The 23,257-nt window shown below is 40.7% G+C and overlaps 2 protein-coding genes across 2 annotated transcripts; one reads left to right on the top strand and one right to left on the bottom strand.

The window, feature by feature from the left end:
- Window positions 1–2,310: 2,310 nt before the first annotated feature.
- LOC138213219 (synapse-associated protein 1-like) lies at window positions 2,311–7,957 on the bottom strand. The gene is made up of 9 exons (XM_069174166.1): window positions 7,654–7,957; window positions 7,162–7,280; window positions 6,992–7,058; window positions 5,997–6,070; window positions 5,740–5,879; window positions 5,428–5,582; window positions 3,358–3,407; window positions 3,102–3,258; window positions 2,311–2,918 (listed from the first exon to the last, which is right to left on the bottom strand). The coding sequence occupies exons 1-9, from the start codon at window positions 7,847–7,849 to the stop codon at window positions 2,788–2,790; spliced, it is 1,089 nt and encodes a 362-aa protein (XP_069030267.1). The 5' UTR covers window positions 7,850–7,957; the 3' UTR covers window positions 2,311–2,787.
- A 447-nt stretch (window positions 7,958–8,404) lies between these two features.
- On the top strand, window positions 8,405–12,436 carry phospho2 (phosphatase, orphan 2). The gene is made up of 4 exons (XM_069174287.1): window positions 8,405–8,448; window positions 8,960–9,037; window positions 9,162–9,256; window positions 9,348–12,436. The coding sequence occupies exons 2-4, from the start codon at window positions 8,967–8,969 to the stop codon at window positions 9,911–9,913; spliced, it is 732 nt and encodes a 243-aa protein (XP_069030388.1). The 5' UTR covers window positions 8,405–8,448; window positions 8,960–8,966; the 3' UTR covers window positions 9,914–12,436.
- The last annotated feature ends 10,821 nt before the right edge of the window (window positions 12,437–23,257 follow it).

Consider the following 23,257-nt stretch of genomic DNA (forward strand, 5'->3'; position numbering starts at 1 on the left):
GTTGGGGCGAGAGGAAAGGGAACAGTAAAAATAACAGGGGGTGGGGGGGAATACAACAAAACAAATTTAAGTTGAAATTAAAAAAAGATGACAGTTATCTCCTTCGACACCTTCGTGCTGTGAATAAAATATTGCTAAAAAGGTAAGTTACATTTTACAGAAATAAAAAAAAAAATAATAAAATACAACAAAAAAGTGAAATAAAAGGGAATACAATAACAAAACAAAACAAAATAAAAAAAGAAAGTAATTTAAGTAGAATTAAAAATGTAAAGTCAAGAATTAAAAACATTTTGGAGTGAAACCCAATAATTCAACAATTCCCATGTGAGCAAAAGTGGGGAGGGGAGAGAAAAGGAAAGTAAAGAAATACAGTGAAAACAGAATGAAATGGAAAAAAAAAGAAGGAAACTTGTCTTATTCAACACCTTCGTCCCAGCAAATAAGAAATTCTCCAAACAGTCCTGTAGTTAGGAATGATTGGAGCATTTCTTGGGAAGACGTCCACTAAACGGAGAATCTTCCAAGAGATGAAGGTGTCGTTACAGCTACAATCATAAATGAGTCATACAAAATGAAGTTGATATTTAACATACAGCCAAGACAGCGCTGTGTGGCAGTTCAAAGACGGTTCACGTTCAATCTCATGGAGCTTGAGAGGATGTGCCGGGAAAGACGGGAAAAACTGCCCAAATCCAGGTCCCCTACAAAACAGTGAATTAAGGCCAGAGCTCGAAATGTGGCAGTGCACTACAACAACCTCTCAAAAGCTGCCAAATACTCTTTTGGCTGGTGCAGTATAGGATCAGCATACAGTTTACAGTGCATGTCCCTCCAGTTTTTAACTAATGGACTAAAAATCCCCAGATCACTAGTTAGAAACTTGTTGGTGGTCAGAAAGTCACATGATCTCTCTTCCAACTGTCGTTTTTAACCTTTTGAACCAAAACTTTGGAAGACCGACACAAACTAGCCCATCGTTTACCTCTAATGATGCTCTAAAGACAAACTAGATCAAGGAGTTTCCTCGCTAGCTCATCCCAGTTGATATCTTTAGTTTAAACAGCACTAAATGAAGGAACTGAAGGAAAATGCAAAGAAACGCTGGAACTTGTACAACAGCTGATACTGACAGTCCACTGCTCACAGACACCCAGAGCAGAGATGCCCAAATTATTTTCTGTGAAGGGACACGACTTAATGTGGATGGAGGGCCATGGGCAAAAAAAAAAAAGATGTTTTTGTTGTGTGAAAATACATTTCATTAAAATGTGACATATTTAACAGAAAATGAACAATTTAAATCTACATTCATACCGGAAACATTGTACACAGACCCAAAACATTGCGCAATACTCCAGCTTTGCCAACACTACTGTTCTTGTAGGGTCGAGCAAACACACATACGTGTCTTTATATTTTTCATATCTGTATTTGTTTATCATATCTTTATTTTCTATTTTCCCTTGTGTTGTGTTGGATTGTTTTCCTTTCATTTCATTTGACCATGAGAGACGACAATAAAGAATTCTGATAGGCTGGCATACTCTGATAAAATACAATCTTTAATCTACGTAAGAGTAACTTTGTTAATTTGCAGAAGTTATTGTCACAAAAGGTCTTGCTGAATTTTTCTAAATGTTCTCTTGTCAGTGAGCCGCTGCCTCGATGTCTCATCCTGACTGGCAGCACGAAGTCAGTGACACAGGACACACTAACAGCACATGAGCCTCAGCTGGAAAACAAAACAATACGATAATTCTTTGTACATACGATGTGGTCCGATGTCATTTTGTAGGGGACTTTAACAGCACTGTGCTGAACATTGCAGTGAAACTCAAATTATGTACTCTTTACTTGCACAAAGTTTACAGTTTATAGTCGCTATGGTGAGGATTTTACAGAATTTAAATTAAGAATAATAAGAATTAGCACGAGTTCGTCAAATACAGCCGTGGGACAAAACAAAGAGGGTGTGGCCCAAACTTGGCCCCCGGGCCACCTAATTGGGCTGCTCTGACTTAAAGTGTGGCCACAACCATGAGAAGTGAATTATACATGTATAAGAAAGGTGAACATGGGCCTGTTACTCCACCCAGCTCACCTGAGCACACAGTATGTTACGGACTCACAGGTCGCGTCTTTGGGGCACGTTGCATGTGACGGTCACAGTCACGTACAGAATAACACGGGCTTTTCAAGGACTCTTCTTAGGTGCGACATATTTTATCAGCGCGAAGAATTTCATTTGTTGAAAAAACAATGTGAAGCCGGCGAGCAGATGTCAGGAAAAGCAAATTCAACTTGAAATATAGTGCTAGAAGCCTCTTTATTTACATAAATGCAACTTTACATTTGACTTCACTTTACTGTAACTACAGCAACACTTGACTGTACAACCCACCAGGAAGCAGCAGTGGAAACAAAGATAAAAAGTGGAAACAGACAGGCCGACACCTTTTATAAAATGTAGAGTACTTGAACTGGAGCACCCTCTGGTGGCTTTTCCCCACAAACACAGAAAGTAGGGGAAAGCAAGAACAGCTAATTTAGAAAGGAGCAATGAAGAACGACTTCACAAAGCTGCTGCCTCCAGCAGAGCTGACACTCTCTTACTAGTATTGGATCTACACTTCTTCATCATGTACGGGAGAATGTTTAGAAGACAGTAATCACTGCTGTTTGGGGCACACGATTTGAAAGTTCTTCCTCTTTGTGCGTGATGCACTATTCATTCATTTTAGGCCACATCACCACCCGTGAAGGAGACAAACGCGCCGTGATCTTCTAGCTGTTGTCCGCCTGGAGCATCTTCTCAATCTCTTGATCCCACTGCTCGTCCCTGTTGTCAGACTCAGTCACCACCTCGTACTCCTGGAGTTCTTGCTGCAGCTCACTTTCCCAATCTGCTGACTCATCTGCACACGAATGGAAGGGAAGGGAAGGGAAGATTAGGAGCTAAACAAGTGTTTACTCAGCAGTTTAATAATATGAATCCTGATTATTGTCTTCCAAAACCCCAAAAGTAGTGAGTATTTTAAACTTTACATTTAGTGTACAACTACAGCTTAAATATTAATAGAAACTCTTCTGAAGCTGACCATCAGCAGAAGCGACGTTGTCCTTCTTATCCAGCACCAGCTGCTCCATCTCTTTCCTCAGGTCTTCCTGGTTGATGGCCGTCGAGTCGAAAGCGTCGCTGACAAACTCGGACACGCCGGGACTTGTTGATATCTCCTCGTCTTCCTCCTGAGGACGCTGGGAGTCACACAGACGGGACAGAAAAATGGGAAACTGACTCTTCTGCTCCTTGTCAACTTCTCAAATAGAAAATGTAGAGACACGTTGGACTTCTACCTTCTGTATGTCGCTGATAGAAACTGGTGGAGTTTTCGGTCTGACGTTGTCTACAAAGAAACAATATAGTGCTCTTAGTTTTCCATATGTAAATCACATGCTGTTGACCCGTGGATTTACTCTAAAACCACTAACCTGCCTGGGGCTCTTACCAGAGCTGATGTGTGGAGCAAAATGCAAGCTGTATAATGAGGAGGTGGATAGCAGGGACTGAGGACCTGCTCGTCATCACAAACCTCTCCAAAAACCACGTAGGCCGTAGATGGCGTCCGATTCATTGAGATGAGATCCTTCCTCATAGCTCAGGAATACTTAGTCTACCTACATCCTCCAGAGTAGGTTCTCATTATCACCACAGCCCGTTCTGGGGGGAAAACGATCCTCCACGTAGGGCCTGATTTACTAAGATCTCAAATAAAGGGTACTTTAAATTGCGTGTTTATTGCAAAGATTTTCATATTTATGTTGCACCTGTTTTGCGGGTGAGTTACTGAGAGTAATTGTGTCTTTAATATCAGCTGCAAATCGCTGTATTTAAATGTGGTGTTTGCGTGTGTTAAAGTGATTCCAGCCGTGAAAACCACAGAACGACCGTAAAAGCAAAAAGAAATCTGACCCCATTGAAATTAATAAATATGAATATAACAAGAACAACGCGCTATAGAGGAGATTATCAGCGAGGAAGTCAATACTGTGAAAAACAAAAAGATGAATAGATGAAATGATGAGAAAATGGCAAGATACTAGGCACAAAATAAAAAGGGCCTATAATAAAACGTGGATGAGATGCTCCAACAAACACCGATCAGCAGGTTCAGATCTTTCTGTGATGAGCAGGTGACTTTTCATTCGGTGTCTCGCGACTGCTCGTGAACCTGATGAAGCTACCTGTGAATTCTGCGGGACACATTCAGGACCTGTGACAGCACGCCTGACAAACAGGACTGGGGGGGATATCTAAGCAGCGATACGCTGGAACGGCCCAGAGGCAAGAAACTGCTGAGTCGTAAGAAGTTTTGACATTGCTGGTATTTCGTGGCTCCTTCTTGATATTGGCTTTAAATCATCATTCAGTTCATTCAATAACTCAGAAATGTCATCGCTGGACAAACGGTATGTCTGAATAATTTATGCCCCAGTTCCACGGGTGTAAAACACATTCCCTACATACTCTTTGGTTTCCCTGCGTCTCCTTCTCACCACAACAACAGCAGTCGTCTCTCCAGATTTGCGCACCTGATTAATAAGTTCCTTTCCTTTAAAACATACACGCAATCACTTCTCCTATTTCTACTTTCATGTTTAGTAAATATCGTTGCGGGTGCTAAATTGTTCTATTTGCATGTTCCCTCCCAGTACTTTGCACCTTCAAGTAGAAACGCCCAAACTGACATAAGCATGCAGGCAAACACGCAAAATGGACGACGTGTGTTAAATTGCATATTTGAAAGACGCAGTCCTCACTGCACGTCGTCAGTAGATCAGGAAAACATTCACACCATCATCTCTGACAGTCAACCGTTGTTTGGAAGTGGAAATGAAAGGACAACAAATGTGAAATGGCTCTCATCTCCGGTCTTCATGTTTAACTGGTGTGCCAGTGCAGAAACTCTTTAACTAACGCAGCCAGCTAAAGTCAGACTACGTTTGATTAACAATTTAATGCGAAGACACTCGGTGAGGTGCAAACTGATGTCCAGGTAGGACACCTCTGGACACGTAGTGGTGTTACTGCAACAGCTTGATGCTGGAAGACTGAAGAAGTTTCAAATTCACCTTTCACACCTGCTATTTCGGTTCTGACCAAACTGAAAGGTCCAATGATCTGAACCAAACAAAGTACCGTAGCTGAAAGCACGTTTAAATACACGTCATCCGACCTCACTTTGACGTATTTATGTCCGTGTATTGACTTTTTTGAAATTTGATTTAAAAGGGTTTTTATTCATTTAATGTAGATCTGATGGTTTTTGGGCAGTTTGTCTTCCCTTTTGTAAACATGCATTATGTAAAGCACTTTGATTTACCTTTGTGGATGAAATGTGTGATGAGCAGCTCTAAAAATCCGACCTGTTAAGACGACGTCCTCCGGTGCGACGTCGGCCCCTCTGTCCCCGCCGTCCTTCTGCTGCTGCTGCTGCGCTGCCAGCGCCGTGAGCTGAGCCGACTGCTTGATCAGAGACACGCGGTAGAAATAATTCCTCCAAAACACCTCCTCCTTCACACTGTTGAACACAAAACACATCGCCAAACATTTTATAATATCACATTGATGTTGCTTCAGAAACAGGCACTTCATATGAAATACTGTACATGCTGAGCAAACACAAACACACACACACACACACACACACACACACACACACACAGAGGACTACTAACTGTTTAGGAACCAGGTCGAAGCGCATGCGGTTGAGGAGCTGGTCCTCCTCCAGCATCACTGAAGCCAGAGGATACATCTGCTCCATGTCGAAGTGGAACTGAACGCCAGCCGGTGGGTCCCGCAGGAAGTTCCTCTTGTCCTGGAAGCAGGAGCCACACAGCTCACTTTTTACACAAAGGGCTAATTATTGTAGAGATGATCACACTGTCAGGATGACACATTCACACAGCTTAGAGGGTCAGATGTCTTGGCTTACAGCGGACAGAGCAAGGATCTGCTGCTGGATCGTCTCTTCTTCATTGTAGCCGACCCAGGGAAGCACGGCTGCTTCTACACAAACATCAGGACACACACACACACACACACACACACACACACACACACACACACACACACACACACACCCCTTCAGTTCCTCTTTTTTTTCTCCCACGTGTACACACCTGCTTCTCTGTTGACACAAGCTGTTCGGTCAGCGTATGATATGAGCTGCTGGTATCGTGACATCACAAAGGTTACAGTTTATATCAATGAGGTCGTTCAGGATCGCAATTTGAATTTATTATGACATTTTAAAGCGGCAACTCATACTTTCTGATATATTAGCATTGTGACAATTTAAAGGAAATAATTTCATTTAAATATTCAAATTCATAAAACAGTTTAATTCAAATCTACTGCTATTATCAACACTTCTACTTTGACTGCATTCGTCTCTGACGGTTAAAACATTTATATTTGTCCTCTCTTGAACTTATCAACTTGTAACTTAAAACATTTCTGAACCAACAAATGTATCAACTTTAAAACTCGGATGGACGATGCAACTGAAACACAGTAATCTGTTTCGTTTGGACGCAACCCTTGAAACCCTTCTAGGTTCATGCTATTTGTTATTCTTCATCTCTTTATCCTGTATTTGTGCTTTGTGTTGCTCAATCCTGCCTGTACTTTGTGCCAGTGTTAAATACTGCATGTTGTAAGACTCGACTCCTACTGGTTACCAGGACAGTCTTCGTCCTGTAGTCTCCTCCAGGCGTGCGCTGCTGCTTAGGTTTTTATGTGTCGGTTTTAGCTTCTCACTATTCTGACAGTGACTTCACGGTTACTACATGACTGAAATGTTTCCCAGGTTTCATTAAGGCCCAAAGCATGTGACCTCACTGGAAGCTAGTATTTTTTTTTTTTTAGATTACCTGTAAGTAACTGGCCTGTTGTTGTAAAGACAATTTATTTGTGTTCTGATTTTACCTGATTTTTTTGCCTTCTTCTCTTGGACAAATTTCTCTTGTTCCTTTTGGAAGTCTCCTAAAAAAGTCTGCAAATACACAAAAAACATTGTCATGGCATATTTGTCACGGTAACAAGGACATAAAGCAGAATGCTGCCCTTTAAAAACAACATCTGTACTTCCAACATGCCTTGTCTATGATCCCATCAATGTTCCCTTCTTCCACCGTCTTCTTGATGGTCTGAGCGGTCTCCACCACCGAGTCCGAGATCTTCTTGGTGGCATTGGAGGCAAAACTGAAGATGTAATCTGGGGATGGAGAAAACAGGCGGGTCAACTACAGTACCACACTGCGGGGAGGTCAGTATGAACAGTGCCACAGATTAGAGGAGCTTCTGCTGCAGTCAGACATCCTGCTGTTGACACTGGGCCAAAAATAAAATAAATCTGAAGACCAAACCTCAGTTGGATGTCACGAGGATTAAGACTGCTCTGAGGAAACCTTTGACCAATACATCAATTCGACTGATGTATTGGGTTTATGAGGAGTTAACACAAACAAAAAGACTGACGTCACCTGGAATAAGGCAACTTTAATCACCTGGCTTGATGTCTAATAAAACGTGATGTCATTGAGTGAAAGCAGCAGGGGGTAACACTAGTGAAAGGAGCTGCTCCTCACCTCCCAGCCCTTTGCTGTGCTCGGAGTTGTCCTGGTTCGCCTCTGCTTCTTCATCAGCTGGCTGCTGTTTGTTTACCTCGTTTTGAGCTTCCACCACCTTTTCTTCCTGGTCCGCACTCACGTTTTCCGTGTCATCCGACGTCTTCGTGTACGTCGGGTCCTCCAAACCCAACCACGTCCCTAAACCTTTGAACATGTTGGTCGAAACAAATTCAGTTTGAGCGTTAAAGACTGGAGCAACAACAATCTGCCCAGTGAGAGAGTCTCGACTTTATGCAACCAGGAACCCAGAAACCGACGGAGTTTCTTCTTCTCTCTTTGCTTTGATGTAGTTGTGAGACACTGACGCCTAGTGGTCAAATAACTGAAATGACGCCCTCTGATGAAGTCAGTGGATAAACTTCAGTTTTAGATTTTCAGTAGTTATAAATGTGTCTGCATACATGTTACTGTGGTGCAATATATTAACAAAATATATGAAAAAAAACAAAGTAAATTAATTTCGGCAAAATTATCACAAATATTTTAATTAAAGTAAATCCAAAACATCTTTCAAAATAAAAACAACAAGGTAATATATTGTCTGAAATCATATGCTTATAATGGTCATTAAAGGAAAGACTAAAAATAAAAATGTAATTATTTTGATTATTATTTTACTATTTATTTGTATTAAAACAACACTCCGAAAAGAGGGACGACCAGCAGGTGGCGGTAATGAGCGCAGAACTCTTACACGTCTTGTAACACAACAAGACGAGGAGGAAGACAGACCGGAGGACTCATGACAGGCAGGTAGATGTCAGTTTGCTGTTGATCGCGATTTCACTGAATATTGTACATTTAATGTTTGTTGTTTGAGGTACAGTTTGTTGCAGAAATCAGTCACGGGCCCGTTATTCCTCCACAGCCCGATCGGAACTGTTGGAGTTTCATTTCAGCCGGGAATTAGCCGGGCCCGCGAGTCCGCTCACTCGGACGGACCCGGGTGTACACCAGACTCCTCCTGGAAAACAGTCATTTAAAGCGTAGCAAGGTTTAATTAAAAAATTGCAGTGAATAGAAAATAACTTAAAATGTTCTGTGATTAATTGATAGGCTGTGGTACAATCGGGATACAGAGAAGAGCGATTTATTGGAAGTTAAAGTGATGGCCTATTGTCACGGTTTGTGCTGATAAAAACAAATAGGTCTTGATCATGAAATTAATTATCTAACAAGAGTAAAAGATAATGACAAGCAATGAATTAAACATTGAGGTTCAAATAAATGGTCGTTTGAAAGTGTTGATTTTTTTTTTTTCCAGGTGAAAGATGAAGATTTTGATGGTGTTTGATTTCGACCACACTGTGGTCGATGACAACAGTGACACCTGGGTGATCAGGTAAAGACCACTTTATACTAGTCGACTGCAACATCAGAAAAGAGCATGATTATTTGTAACGTTCATTACAAGTTACATCACCGATTTATCCGGTGTGAATATTTGAGTTGTTTTCTGTTTTCAGATGTCTTCCAACTCAGACTCTTCCTGACTCTGTGAAGCATTCATACAGGAAAGGCCTCTGGACTGAGTTTATGGGCAGGGTGATGAACTACATAGGTGAGAGTTCATAACGCCGTTTGCAATTGTGTTTAAATCCGTCCTCTGACCTGCTCATTCAGTCCCGACCTTTTTACATCGATTCATACAGGAGACCAGGAGGTCAGCCCCGACAGGATCCGCAGCGTGATGGAGACCATCCCCTTCACAGCTGGAATGACTGACCTGCTGACATTTATATCAGAGAATAAAAGCACAGTCGACTGCATCGTCATCTCCGACTCCAACACCGTGTTCATAGACTGGATCCTCCGTGCGGCGGGACTCCAGGCAGCTGTCGACCGGGTTTTCACCAACCCGGCTGAGTTCAGCGAGTCCGGGCGCATGCGGGTTCGGTGCCATCACTCTCACGACTGCGATCGATGCCCCGTTAACCTCTGCAAGAGGAAAGTCCTGGAGCTCTACCTGTCCCAGCAGTCTGGCGGGGGTGTGGAGTACGAGCGGATCTTCTACGTGGGAGACGGCGGGAACGACCTCTGCCCTACTTCCTGTCTGAGAGGGCGTGATATCGTGATGCCCAGGAAGGGGTACACGCTGGAGAAACTGCTGCGCAAAATGGAAGGTCAGGAAGACGACGCTTCTCTAAGAGCCAAAGTCATCGCGTGGAGCAGCGCCACCGACATCCTCCAGGAGCTGAAGACAAGTATGCAGTCGTAACCGCGGCCAGTGGAGGCGTCCACTTCTCAGCTGGAAGGGAAATATTGCACTTACAGTATCTATCATTTTAAGATTTTTTTTTTTTTAAGTTTGTTTCCGATGATAAAATTGTTTTCATTTATTCACCATTTTTTTTTTTTTTTTTTTAATAATTGCTAAGTTGTATTCAGGGAATTTTATCTCAACAATGACAACCCACAAATTATGGTTGGGCTCGAAGTGGAGGCGTCTCGGTCCAACTGCAATTCATAAACATGACGGCAACGATGTTTACAACTGCAGTGTGTGTTTGAAGTTGAACCGTATCTCAGTTATAGTCAGTACAGTATGTAAGAGCTCAGTTTTTACTCGAGGCTTTAACCAAGAAGCAGGAATAAACCTTCAAAAGGGAGATGAGAAAGTGATCTGGATCTAATGAAGTGAAATTCAGGGAACTCTTGGACTCTCCACGAACAGTTTACAATTTGGAGTTGAAATGAAAAGCAGTGTAATGGCACCTGGTGCCTGAAAGCAATCTGATTTATAGATGACTCCTTTTATTGCGTTAACTCCTTACTTACTGGGCTGGGTGAAAATCCCACCGGTGTCTTTTAAATGTTATCAGCCTCTTCTGAATCATCTGTAGAAAAGCACAAAGCCTCACAGCTTCAGTGTAAACCTTCGAGATACAAGTACAACAACAGTAACAGAAGCAACTATGTGAGTTCCTTACTTTGTGTGTTTACTGCAGAATTGTAGTTTCTTTCCTCAGCTGTCATCTGAACGGGAAAAAAGTCCCGCGAACAAATTGCATCCAAGCGCTGAGTCTTTTTTTGTTTTTGGTTCAAATATGGATGTTAAATCCCAATATTTAAACAAACAAGGTGTCTTGTTATTTCCCCACAGATGAGGCTCTGGAGAGCCAGGCGAGCGTTTCCCACGGCTTCGAGCCTTCATGCTTCGCTCAGCTAATGCTGCCTTCAAATTTGGTCGTGTTCATGGAGTCCGTTTGAACTCTCCTCTTGTTGTATTCAGAAGTTCCTGAAAGCTCTTGAGTTCACGAATTTTGACGTGTTTGCTGACATTCACAGAAAAATCGGAGAGCATGCGAGGTCAGTTTTTGTTGAACGGTTGGGTTTTATAATGTAATTTTAATTGTAAAGTTTTTCTTTTTTTTTTATTTAACATTTTAATGTTCCACTTTGCATTTCCTGCTTGACATTACCCACCTGCCAGCTTGCTAAAACTGTGTGGCTTCTGGACCAAGTCCAAGTTGCTGTTGCCTGGCAACAGCATTAAGCACTTGAACGCAAGCATGTGCAAACGACTTCCCACGTCATCACAACAACCTCCATTAAAAGGCAGCTGGACAGACAGACAGACAGACAGGTGGCATCGAGCCTCAACAAGAACTACTGGCGAGAAAGAAAGTTGGCATTTTCTGTTAAGGATCAATACTTTATGTTGTCATGATATGTTCATACATTTATGAATACCAGTTGTGTGAAGGCTTTGCAGAGCTCTTTAACTAATATATATATATATATATATATATATATATATATATATATATATATATATATATGTATATATATATATATATAAGTGTACAAATACACTTTATGACCAGGTTATTTTACATTTCTCCAGGCCTCTTTTGTCATAAAAAAAAAAAGCATAGCTGTTACTGATGACTTGATGTTGTGTTATTTTCAAGTGTCCCAGTCAGGTAGATACGGGACCCTCAAACATGAGCCATCAATCACTGCTTTAATCCGAGCTGTTCTTTTTCATCAGGTCTGAATGTTTTCAGTGAAGAAGGTACATCACGATATGAATGAATGACGTTTTAGAGTGTAACACCTCGACAATAACTTACATCGGTTGACCTAAATGATAAATATGACTAAAGAAATGAAACAGTGTTTCTACCAGAAAATTCAAACTTGATCTTTCAACTAAAACTGTGAACTCTGCGGATAGAAAGCTTTGAATGTAAGATCATACAGCAGGAGAGTAAACTTCACCCCTGGTTGGATTTGTGGATTTATTATTTGTTGGTGATCTTGTACGGTGTGTTTAATCCATGTTGCTCTGTGGCTGTGAAGCTTCCTGTCCTCCAGGGATGTTAACTGTGTTTTATATCTCAGGTCATACATGTGAAACGATCTCTGGTTTAAACCCGGAGTAACTTCAGATTAACTCAGTGTTGGTTCTGTTGAATGTCATAAACCTCTGGTAACTGTTTAAACGAACATGTCCAGGTCTGTTTTCTCACAATATCTCTCGAGCGACAGTAAACTAAACAGCTGCTTTGGAATCGTCTTCAGACTTTATCCAGGTGTCTCAGTATAATCTAGATATGGTGTTAGGTTTCCATGCACCACTTTAATAACACGGCTTCAAAGGAGCCTGAAATGTTCACGGAAACACATGCATTGATTGATTTTTTTTAAACTGTCACTACTCAACATGTCAAATTATTATTTGTGTATTATCAATCTTTAAGACTAATCATGCAATTAAAACCAGAAACCTCTCGAATCCTCTTTTTCTTAATGTTCTGCTCGCTGAGTGACCAGACAAAATGATGAACACCTCTACTGTCACATAACAGACTAACGGTGCAGTAATTTATATGTTTTGTGAAACTGATGGTGTGGTGTTGGATTGCGTTATATTATAACATGTTTCTATAAACCTGATTTCATAGTGAGCACCAGGAACACCTAATACAGTCCAGTAGATGTTTAAGAGGGACATGTGGAACGCATGTGCTCATTAATGTTGATTAATGTGTTCCTACTTTATTCGTGAAATCTACTTTTTCAAAATTACATTTACAGTCCATGCACTAGAGTAGGACTATAGCCTTGCATGAGGTTGTAGTTATAGCTAAACGCCAACATCAGCAATCCTAGCAGGATACAATGGAAACATGCTGATGTTTCGCAGGTGTATTGTTCACCATCTTAGTTTAGCATGTTAGCAGAGAGGTATTTACTTACTAGGCTTAATTCAAAGTACAGCAGAGGCTGATGGGAATGTGTTTAATTTTGCAGTCATTAAGCAATATTGGACAAATACATTTTTGCCTTGATGCTGGCACCAGATAAAAACTGATTATTATTCATCCTGACAGGAACATGAATGTCTGCACCAAATTTCACAACAGTCCATCAGACAGTCGTTAAGACATTCAGTAATGTGCAAACGTTTTAGGCACTAAAACCAAAGTGAAGCACCTGAACAAATAATGCCACAAATAGTTTCTAGTTATCAATTAACTGCTTTCAAAGTTTATTTTTCAGTCAGAATCAAACTTGATAACTAATTTCACCACAGAGAAAGTACATAGGAGAAGATTGGCTGCTTTTCAGTGACAGGAAAGGTGATATTTCAACTTTGTTTTTAATCGAGGTGGTAGTGTGTGGTGGTGGTGGTGGTGTTCCTAATATTTTGGCCTCACCATGTATGCTAATCTTGTGGACAGTGGGGGCGTATAGCAGATTAAAAACATGAATTTAAGGGTGAGCTGCTTTTGTGCTGGACTTCATGAGAGAGGAAATGTGCTCCTGCTAGTGGTGGAAGGTTTTACCAGACATTTGTGTGACTCTTGCTTATCGTCTTATCGCTTACTTACATAACTTGCTTGTTCTTCCTCTTTCTACAAAGCAGTTATAAGTCACTCTGCACATTTGCAAGCCTTGTAGCATGTGTGTCTGGTTTTTCTCAAACACTTCTCCTTCATCTGCTGGTTTGTACCTCGGTTGTGCATCATTTGGGATAAAAGCATCTGCCAAATAAATTTATGTCAATATGCTGTTGTCACCCAAACTTCGAGCAGTGGTTAACTTGAAGAACTGACTTATCATCTCTGTTCAGATAGATTGATACATCCTGTGAAGATGCAACGATATTCCTTCCCAAGACTGAAAGAGAAAAAAAAAACACACATCTCACTAGATTGGCAGGAATGGATGGGGATTTGAACTGGGATTTGAATGCGGGCCAACAACTCACAGAAACAGCACTTGCTTAAGATCTAACCTGGTATTATGGTCCAAGACTCAGCAGGCTTTGTTTACTCCCTGAATTCACTCTTTAGTGGGAAGAAGATTCAGACGGGGAAGGCTGCATTAAAGGAAGATGCTTAGTTGCATTAGTAAGAGCCAACCTCAACTCCGAGGCTGTCAAACTGGGATACAAGTTTTTCCAAGAGTTTGGACTAGTTTACTCAGAAAGTTTGGTGTCCAGGCCAGAAAGATGTCTCACAAACAGCTGGTTTTATTCCAACATATACGTTTATATCATTATGTGGTAACTATTGGCTCACACACAGAATTACATTAGTAATGGAGTATCAAGATAAAAATCAATAAAAATGTGAGGCAGCGTCTTCCTGTGTACCTGCAGCCTCGATAGATCAACATGCAACGCAACCACAATAGCTGCTACATCTTTGTTTGAGTATTCAGTGACTTTATTAACTAATGTGTGTAAGAGAGACCAGTTGAGTGCAAATTAACTCTGACTGGTCCACATCTATTCCTGTGGACCATGTTGATCAGGTTTGTTACAGCTATTGTCCATTCACATGGAGAAGATTAAGCACAAAATATGATCTTATTTGTTTTCAGAAACTTTGTCTCATTTTATAGCAGAATGTGTTTTTTCCAGCAAGGTGAAAGTTCACATACTGCAAAGCTAATATTTATAACAGAAGAGGCAGTGTTGTGATTTAGATCCATGAGAGGAATTCAACACCATCATTTTTGGTATGATGCATGTATATATTATATCACACCAACTACTATGCATGATGTGTTGATACATTTCTAAAGGAGCAATCTTAGTCTTATTTGCACTAAAATGAAGCAGAGACCTCAGGGCGCCTTCACTCTTTTGTGCTACATTACACATTTTCCCAAATACTGCATGACAGAAATCCCCAAATACATCGTTGTTATAACAATGTACTTACAGATAAAATATTTGTATAAATAACTATATTTTTTAAAATGAATTTGTCATACTCAAATTCACAATAAGTACCCAAATCACTTATGATTATTTTGCATACTATGCCGGATTCTTCAGTCTTTAGTTGCTTTGTCTCTGAGTCAGACTTTTTACTATCACAGACAGCCTGAGAATCTTTTACTCTGAAGGCGTGCTCACTGTCAGCGGCCTTCAGTGCTCCTCTGCACTGCTGCAAGGTGACACTCTGCGCCTGCAGTCCTTCAAGGGTCACGATCACGGCTGACATACAGGAGAGATGAGCGATAGCCTCGTCGGGTTACGTAAGTATGTGAGTGGGTGGGAGAAGAAGAAGAAGGGGTCATCATGGGATGGCCTGTGTTAATTAAAGTAAAACAGAACACTCATATTTAATGGCCTGCTGCCATCAGTGGCCAATCAGGATTGACTCAGTTTGTGCTTCTGCATCAACCTAATCAAGCAGTGTGTTCCCTGTCTCATTGTGAAAGCACCGCTCAGTATTGAAGGAGGGCACTATTGTATGCAAATTTGTATAAAGGGATCAATAAATTACACACAAAAACGAAAACCTTTGAACCCAGCATGAAGTGGCTGCGTTCTGTGTGACCAGCTGATAATAGTTAACAGGGGAGCTACTCTCTTCTGTATAGTCCCCCATGATGAAATCATATGTGGATGACCCAACTACCCTTTAATGGATTTCAGCAGCACTTGGGGGAATAAGGGCTCTTACAATTTGTACAACTTGAAGAGGTTCATATAGTTTCTGTTTTTATGAAGTGTGGATAGTGGCACCTACAACCTACAGTAGGTGTGAGACAATGTCAAGAAATGACAAGAACCTCTTTAATATAATGTGTTAAAAGTAATCCTAATGGTTGGATCAGGTTTTTGCTAAAAAAAAAGATCAATTACCTTGTTGAAATTGTTGGATTTATATTTACTTATTTTCCCTTATTACCAAATCTATGAACATTGCAGAATTTTTTTTTAAACACTAGTATTTCTTTCTTTTATTCAATATATTTTCAGTATTTGCAGAAGAGGAAGTTGAACTGCTAGACTTAACATTTCTCCTTTTTACTGCCAATTCGTAATATAACAATAAGATATTGGGTTCATCTGAAGGCCACTGCAACATTCATGGTTTGATTTCTGGCCAGGGGGACCTTGGGTCCTGTCTGGCTCTAGACCATCAAAATAAAAGAAAATGACAAACAAGTCAGCTTTTAAAAAAAAAAAAAAGATTTTTTTTTTTTTTTTTTTTTTTTTTTTTTTTTAGTGTAGGGGACGAAATGATATATTACTTTGGGAAAACAAATAAAGAAAACATCCCCAGGTAAAAACCTGAAATGACTCAAAATAACTGTCAGGAATGTGGAGAAGTCAAAGTCATGCCTGCACGGTCAACCTGGAAAGTGTTGCTGAAGTGACAGAGTGGAGGCTGTTGAATGGCACACAAGTCTGTGTAATTAAAATACTGTGTATCAAGTTATATCATAGCAATGAAAAGATCCACCACGTGTGACAAAAAAGTACCTTCTTAACTCTTAATTTGGTGTGGTTTTACATTTGGTTTTAAATTATGCCACTTGTATAACTAGTGACTAAAAGAAGCCGAGTCCTTTACGACATGACTTATCTTCAGTCGTGTGACAAACTGGAGAAATACATTGATAAACAAAGCCTCTTAAAGATTACGAAAGATGATGTACTCGATGATTGTACTTCGCTGGGGTCTGCTGGGGAGCAGCATTGGAGCCGGTGACACCAACAGACTTAACAAACTGGTGAAGAAGGCCTGCTCCATCATCGGCTACAAACTAGATAGTCTGGAAAAGGTGGTGGAGAGGAGGACGCTGAACAAACTATTGTCCATCTTGGATAATCCTGTCCACCCTCTCCACCACCTGCTGCAGGGACAGCGGAGCACTTTCTCTAAAAGATTCCTCCAGCTCTGCTGTCACAAGGACAGATACAGGAGATCATTCCTGATACAGGAGATCATTCCTGCCCACTGCAATAAGACTGTACAATAACTCACCTCTGGCAAAATCCATCACAGTACAATTACACTGTTGACTGTGTTTCTTGGTTTGTTTGTATATAATATATATAGATATATACTGTACTGTATATATATATATCTATATATATATATGTTGACTGTGTTTCTTGGTTTGTTGTATATAATATATATAGATATATAATGTACGGTATACTGTGCATTTTATATTTATATTTTATATTTATATTGTTTACTGCTATTTACTGCTATTTTATTTTATTGCTTTTCTATTATTCTATTCTATTCTATTCTATTCTATTCTATTCTATTCTATTCTATTATTTTATTCTATTATTTCTATTATTATCTTATTGCTTCTGTATGCTGCTGTAGCGAAAAAAATTTCCCCTCGGGGATTAATAAAGTAAATACCTACCTACCTACTCGGTTCACACTTTATTAGGACATTAGGATTTTCAATATACTGTGTGACAGTGTGTTCCTTCCATGCACTTGACGCTCTCATCTGACGTCCATATTTATCCCCTTTCAGAATTCTACAGTCTGGCAATGAGCAAAGTGCCGGCTCCTCCTTGTTCTGATAATCCTTGGATCAGTACTTTGTACCCTTCATAGCTCCTCTCCTCTCCTCCAGGCCGCCGCTGTTGTCCACAGAGATCTTATCAGCCGTGGCCGACTACGTCTTCTCCAGACTCATCATCCCCCCGCTGAGCGCAAACAACTTGCTGAAGGCTGCTGACCTGCTGCAGTTCGGAGCGGTGCAGAGGAACTGAGGCCCTCCTGCTGCTTCTCCTGGATTCAGCATGCTGGAGTTCTGCCTGCTCCATGCGAGCCCCCCCCCCCCCCCCCCCCCCCCAACCCCCCCCCTGAAAAGGAAGCCTGCAGGCTGCTCGCAGGCCGGTGAGAGGTCGGCTCTCTGATCAGCTGCTTATTCAGTGAATATTTTTTGCAGTGTTGAAATTTGATCTTTTAGAACAGTGAAAGCTCAACAATTTTTTTTAGTTTTTGCTTTTCATGTAATTAAATAATTTCCAGTGTTCTGTAATCTTAAAAAGGTCAGTCATTTAAGTGGAGTCTCATGAACTAATTAAAGGAGAAAAAACTCTTTGCTGATATAATAAATCTTCATGATCTATTGTAGTCTTTTGACATTTTTCCTATAAGCTATGGTTGCCAAAGCCATACTTCTTTCTGTAGATATATTTCTTAATAATTTAATTTCAGGAATGCTGACACTAAATACTTTGAGAAAAGTAATTTCTAGAACTGGATCCAGGACTGTCCTATCAGAAGAGAACCAGAAAGTAGTCCACGGGAGACAAGCTGCCCTCTAGTGGCACGCTGTATTACACCGTGATACCGGGTTTTCTAAAGAGTACAGCACCACCCACTCAATGCAGCCCCATGAAATTCTTCAAATTAATTACTGTTTTCCTTTCTGCACTATCAGAGTAAATACATTTTAAGAGTTACATATACAAACAAAAATGCCTTCAGTGTAAAAAGTAAAATAATGAATACACTGACCCCTTTCACAATGATATAGCCTACATGTGTTCATTATTCACATATTGTCATATCTGGTGAGGGAGACAAAGTGACTGTCTCCTAATGTGTCCGATGTTTGATTTACTGAGCTACACTAACCACCGGCTGTAACATTGTACTGAAGAGAGATATGAGCGTTATATACCAGTCTCATTTAACAAAGAATATCAGGAAAGGATTATCCAAATTTCCCGAATTTTATGTTCCTACAAACTGACATGATCCTGCTAATCTTTAGAGGTGCAGGGAATGCCTCTGTGACTGTTTTGGGAAACAAAATGTACGTGGCAGGTAGCAGTTATTGCTTCAAAAGGCAACTGTAGCTCCAATAAGATCCATCGGTCCAAGTTGGTTGTCGACCCATTGAGTATCCGAAGCATTTGTCCCCCTCCACGTAGCTCTGATGTCATACCGCTCTTATCAGTGCTAGCAGAAAGACCAGACTCCAAAATATAGTGCATATTTGATCTTTCTATCACAATAACCCGATGTTTACATAAAATGCTTGAAATCCAATGATTGTCACCCTGCTGTTCCCTGCAGAGGATCAATGTGCCTGGTGTCTCTGAACAGCAGCCTGTAGCTGGTAGGGGGCCAGACAGCCCTCACTGGATGTCTCCACCCAGACACAGAGGAATGGTTCTCACTTGCCAGCATGAGGGAGAGAATGATGGAGTGTGGGGCTGCGACCACGCTGGGCTGTGTGCATGTCACCGGTGGGTTATTCCTCCTCTCGAGGGACCTCCCTGCAGAGCATGGAAAAATATGACCCTCACAGATACATGGGACATAGTTGGAAATCCACCCTAAGTGGCACGTTTTCCTGTTTATGATGTCACATAGCAACCTGGTATCACGGCAAAACGTGAAACAGAAACGCCTGTCCACCATAGCAAAATGTGAGATAGCTACGCTTGCCGCTGTCTTGGCGCGGCAGTTACACGTTTCCTGTAATGTACGAAAATGAAACCGACTGCATGCTTTAAGCCATATCATTTACAGGAAAATTAAACTTTTTGCAAAAACATGTTGGGGTTACTAAATAGGCACATGGTTGGGTGACAAAAAAAATACAGTTGGGGTTAGGAAACAAAAAACAACTCGACAAAAATGTTTTTGACCTCCTGGATTCAAACCTCATTGTCTCCTAATAATGCCAAAACATTTGCTTTGTTACCTCTGTTGTGGAACCTTGGTCACATGACATTAACGTGCGTGTACGTTTTATGGTTTCAAAACATTTAACTTTCAGGCCGAGACAGCCCAAGGCGTGGTTACCTCACATTTTGCTGTCGTGGACGGGGGTCTCTATTTCACGCTTTACCGGGATACTGGGTTCAACATCGTAGGAACCCAGCAGCAAGCTAAAGATATTGTATCATCACCTCTTTTGTAAATGATTGTAATGCCAATTGGTTGAATTGGTTTAATTGCTCCCCGTCAGGCAGTGATTTATTGGTTTGAGTTTCACTCTCATGTATATGGTTCTCTATCTGTCTACTCAGCTGTCAACTCCAAAGGTCTATATGGGCATTTCATTGATGAACAAAAATGTTGTGCCACGCAAAAAAATACCCACTTCTCATGTATTTGGCGCCCTAAATCCAAATATTCTGTCCCACATAGTTTTTGTTCCAGTCTACTGACATAGAAACCTGCAATCAAAGTGTGTAATACATCTGTCAGTCCACTATAGGCCACCATGTCAGTGCCACATTTTTGCCGTGCTTAGGTGTGAAAAGTAAGATGCGTTAGGTTTGGGCAGCACAAATCATGTGGTTAGGTTAAGGAAAAGATCTTGGTCTGGGTTTGTTTAAGTCATTTTATGTAAGTAACATACATTATCTGAGTTAAAAACATTACGTTATGTGAGTAACGTATGTATGTTACTTGAAAGAAAACTACTTTGAATTTTGCTTCTTTTTTTTTTCAGGGACTCAAACATGAACATTCTGTGTTTGTTCTATCCAGCGACTCCAGCCACCCCAGCCCTCCTCTCTTTAACCCAGTACATACTGGTGTGTACTTTTCATGCCTAGGCAAGACAAAGCGTGACACTGACACAGTATCCTCTAGTGGCTTGATGGGAGTATTACACACTTTGTTGCACAAAGGAAAGTAGAGCCCCTCTAAGTTGGCAGACTGCTGCTGGACACTAAAAGTAAGTTTGCACATATTTTAAGTGTAACCTTATTTATGAATCAGTGATATACTCTGTCATTTAAGAATCACGTTTGATAGATAAATTCTAAAAACAGATTTGAATTCAGGAAGTAGTATCAGGCCCAGATGCAGTTTTGGGACAACAAAAAAGGTTGTTGCCCAGTGTTGTCTAACTTTTTTTTGCTGCGCAGCAGCTACTGTAGCCACAAATGACAAATACAGAATAATAGAAAATGACAAAATGTCAGTTGACAGTAGTACTGCATGAGAAAAGTAGTAAAGGCAGCTATCAGGTTGGGTTATGTCAATGTTTGCCCTGAAATGCTGAAGTACTGCTCTTACCAGTCCAAGTAAGGCCGTAGCATCATAATCCATAACTGTGTGGAAGTAATAAAGAATAATTTTTGCTGATTATGGTTTCAACCTTTCATTTATAAAAGTAAGAATGTGTTATTTCTACTTTCTAAAGCTCTTTCACCCAAATGGAGCCAAACAATTGCTGCAAGCAGGTGGAAGATTAAACTTAAAATGGAGTTAAGACATGTCAATACAGCTGCTGCCTTTTTCCATTCGTTCATGAAAGCATTGATGATTATGAAAGGTCAGAGAACATTTGTCGAAAAAGGCCTATTGTGCTCTTCTTTGTTGATTATTGTCAAACAGGTTTGACATTTTTGAAATTCTGTCTGTTTTCATTGTTTCGTTCTTCAAACTAGTGAAAAGATGTAGAGATGAGTACGGTTAGTGTTGTGGAATGTTTGCTGTCTGAATGTCACAACACATAATAGAGAGACCCTGACAGTAAAATAAAAGTTTTGAAAGATTTTTCCGATTCATTCAATCTTTTCTCCTTAGCCTCCATCTCTCTCACGTCTCACAATGTTTATGTGCTTAAGTCGGTGCAAAAGGTTTCGCCAACAAATTCCTTCAGCTGCATGTTAACGACCCCAAACACAGTCAGAGTCATGAAGAACTGTATTCAGTAACAAGAAAAAGGAGTCTTGCAACAGAGTGCTGATCTCCATCCACATCCTGGAGTCAGTCTGCGATGGCAGGAAGACAGAGAGGACAGAAAGAGCGCCTATATGCATTCACCATATAGATGAATGGTGGAAAGTAGGTTTTATATAATATAAAACTGATGCACTGTGTGTGTGTGTGTGTGTGTGTGTGTGTGTGTGTGTGTGTGTGTGTGTGTGTGTGTGTGTGTGTGTGTTCATGAGGTAGTCAGCGTCTGCAATTTATGCAAAAGCACAAGATCCACGGAGTGGATAAAAGCATTATGTTATTGTCCTACAGGGCAGCCACTGAATCTATTATTCATCACATCGTGTTCGGTAACCTGTCCATTACGCTCAAATCCCAACTCCAAAATTTGATCAAAAGGGCTGGAAAGAACAAAAAAAACAAAAAATCTTCTCTCCAGGAGATAAAACGATGAGACAGTGCCCTCAAATAACCTGTGACCCAAACTACGTCCTTTCATACCCAAGAATGAGCTGATACCTCTGGGCAGAGGGTGCACATTAACAAACTGTAAACTTTGACTTAGTTTCACTGTAACTTCAACTACTGAACAGTAGGAGATGAAGTGTACGTTTGTTAGTGGGATGTGAAACAATATGCCTCTTATTTGGTGTAGGGAAACTGTGCAGTACTTTGATATCGTAAATCGTGCAATATTCTTTGTGAGTATTTTATGTACATGCATCTCAATGTGCAATCCAGTATCAGGCCAAAGTGTGTAATACAGCCATCAGTCCACCACAGAATACCATGTCAGTGTTGTGTTTCTCCCTGCCTACGTGTGAAAAGTAAGGTGCCTTAGGGTTAGGCACCAAAAACCACATGGTTAGATTTAGTAAAAGATCATGGTCTGCGTTAACATAAGTCATTTTATGTAAGTAATATTAGTTAGTGTACACTGTGTAACTTGAATATGTTGTCTAAGTAACTTACTTACAGTACTTAAAAAATTCTCATAGACTCAAGCATGGATCTTCTGGGTCACCGTCCTCTGTTTGTTCCATCCGACCAGCCCAGTCCACCTCTCCATGCCGACTGCATCTCTCGTTGTCCTTCGTCACTTCCTGTGGACCGATACGTGTATTACACACTTTGGTCTGATACTGCATGGTGACTGAAGTTGATTGTACATTTATACGGATACATTGTGTGAATATGGAGATGCTGTGTGCTACTGCATCACCTGTATTGTTTTAAATCTCCAAGACAAGTTTATCCGTTATATTAAAGGCTAATCCAGATCTACAATCTACTGAGTATGTTAAGACTGGTTTTGTCTGAAATTGTGTACTTGTGTACTTACACTTGCTATATTGCAAACATAAGTGTATTCACACTATGGCAACATGCAGTGCATTTAAAGCCGTCAGATATGTTGGCTGGTGATGCATTCAGATGTTACGCTTATTTCTGGGAAGTGCAGAATGTCAGTGTGCGATTTGAGACAACACTACTACGTTGGAATTCAAGTACTCCACAAGTCAGTGTACTAACATGTAAGTGTACTAAATGTGAATGTACTTAGGGAAGTACCCCATTTGGAAAACAGACATTTTTGTCAGGACACCGCCATCCTGTTGTTGGATAAAAGCCAAAAA

This window comes from Embiotoca jacksoni, unplaced genomic scaffold (genome assembly GCF_022577435.1).
Source record: "Embiotoca jacksoni isolate LCO1_2020_lvr unplaced genomic scaffold, fEmbJac1.0.p SCAF_6, whole genome shotgun sequence".
Lineage (NCBI taxonomy): Eukaryota > Metazoa > Chordata > Actinopteri > Embiotocidae > Embiotoca > Embiotoca jacksoni.

What these genes read in the sequence shown, in the direction of transcription:
- phospho2 (XM_069174287.1), top strand. Translation starts at nt 8,967, where the DNA reads ATGAAGATTTTGATGGTGTTTGATTTCGACCACACTGTGGTCGATGAC. An exon ending in AGTGACACCTGGGTGATCAG is followed by an intron (nt 9,038 to 9,161) that starts GTAAAGACCACT and finishes TTCTGTTTTCAG; the next exon opens with ATGTCTTCCAACTCAGACTC. An exon ending in CAGGGTGATGAACTACATAG is followed by an intron (nt 9,257 to 9,347) that starts GTGAGAGTTCAT and finishes CGATTCATACAG; the next exon opens with GAGACCAGGAGGTCAGCCCC.
- LOC138213219 (XM_069174166.1), bottom strand. Translation starts at nt 7,849, where the DNA reads ATGTTCAAAGGTTTAGGGACGTGGTTGGGTTTGGAGGACCCGACGTAC. An exon ending in GCACAGCAAAGGGCTGGGAG is followed by an intron (nt 7,281 to 7,653) that starts GTGAGGAGCAGC and finishes CTCCATCCCCAG; the next exon opens with ATTACATCTTCAGTTTTGCC. An exon ending in TTGATGGGATCATAGACAAG is followed by an intron (nt 7,059 to 7,161) that starts GCATGTTGGAAG and finishes GTGTATTTGCAG; the next exon opens with ACTTTTTTAGGAGACTTCCA.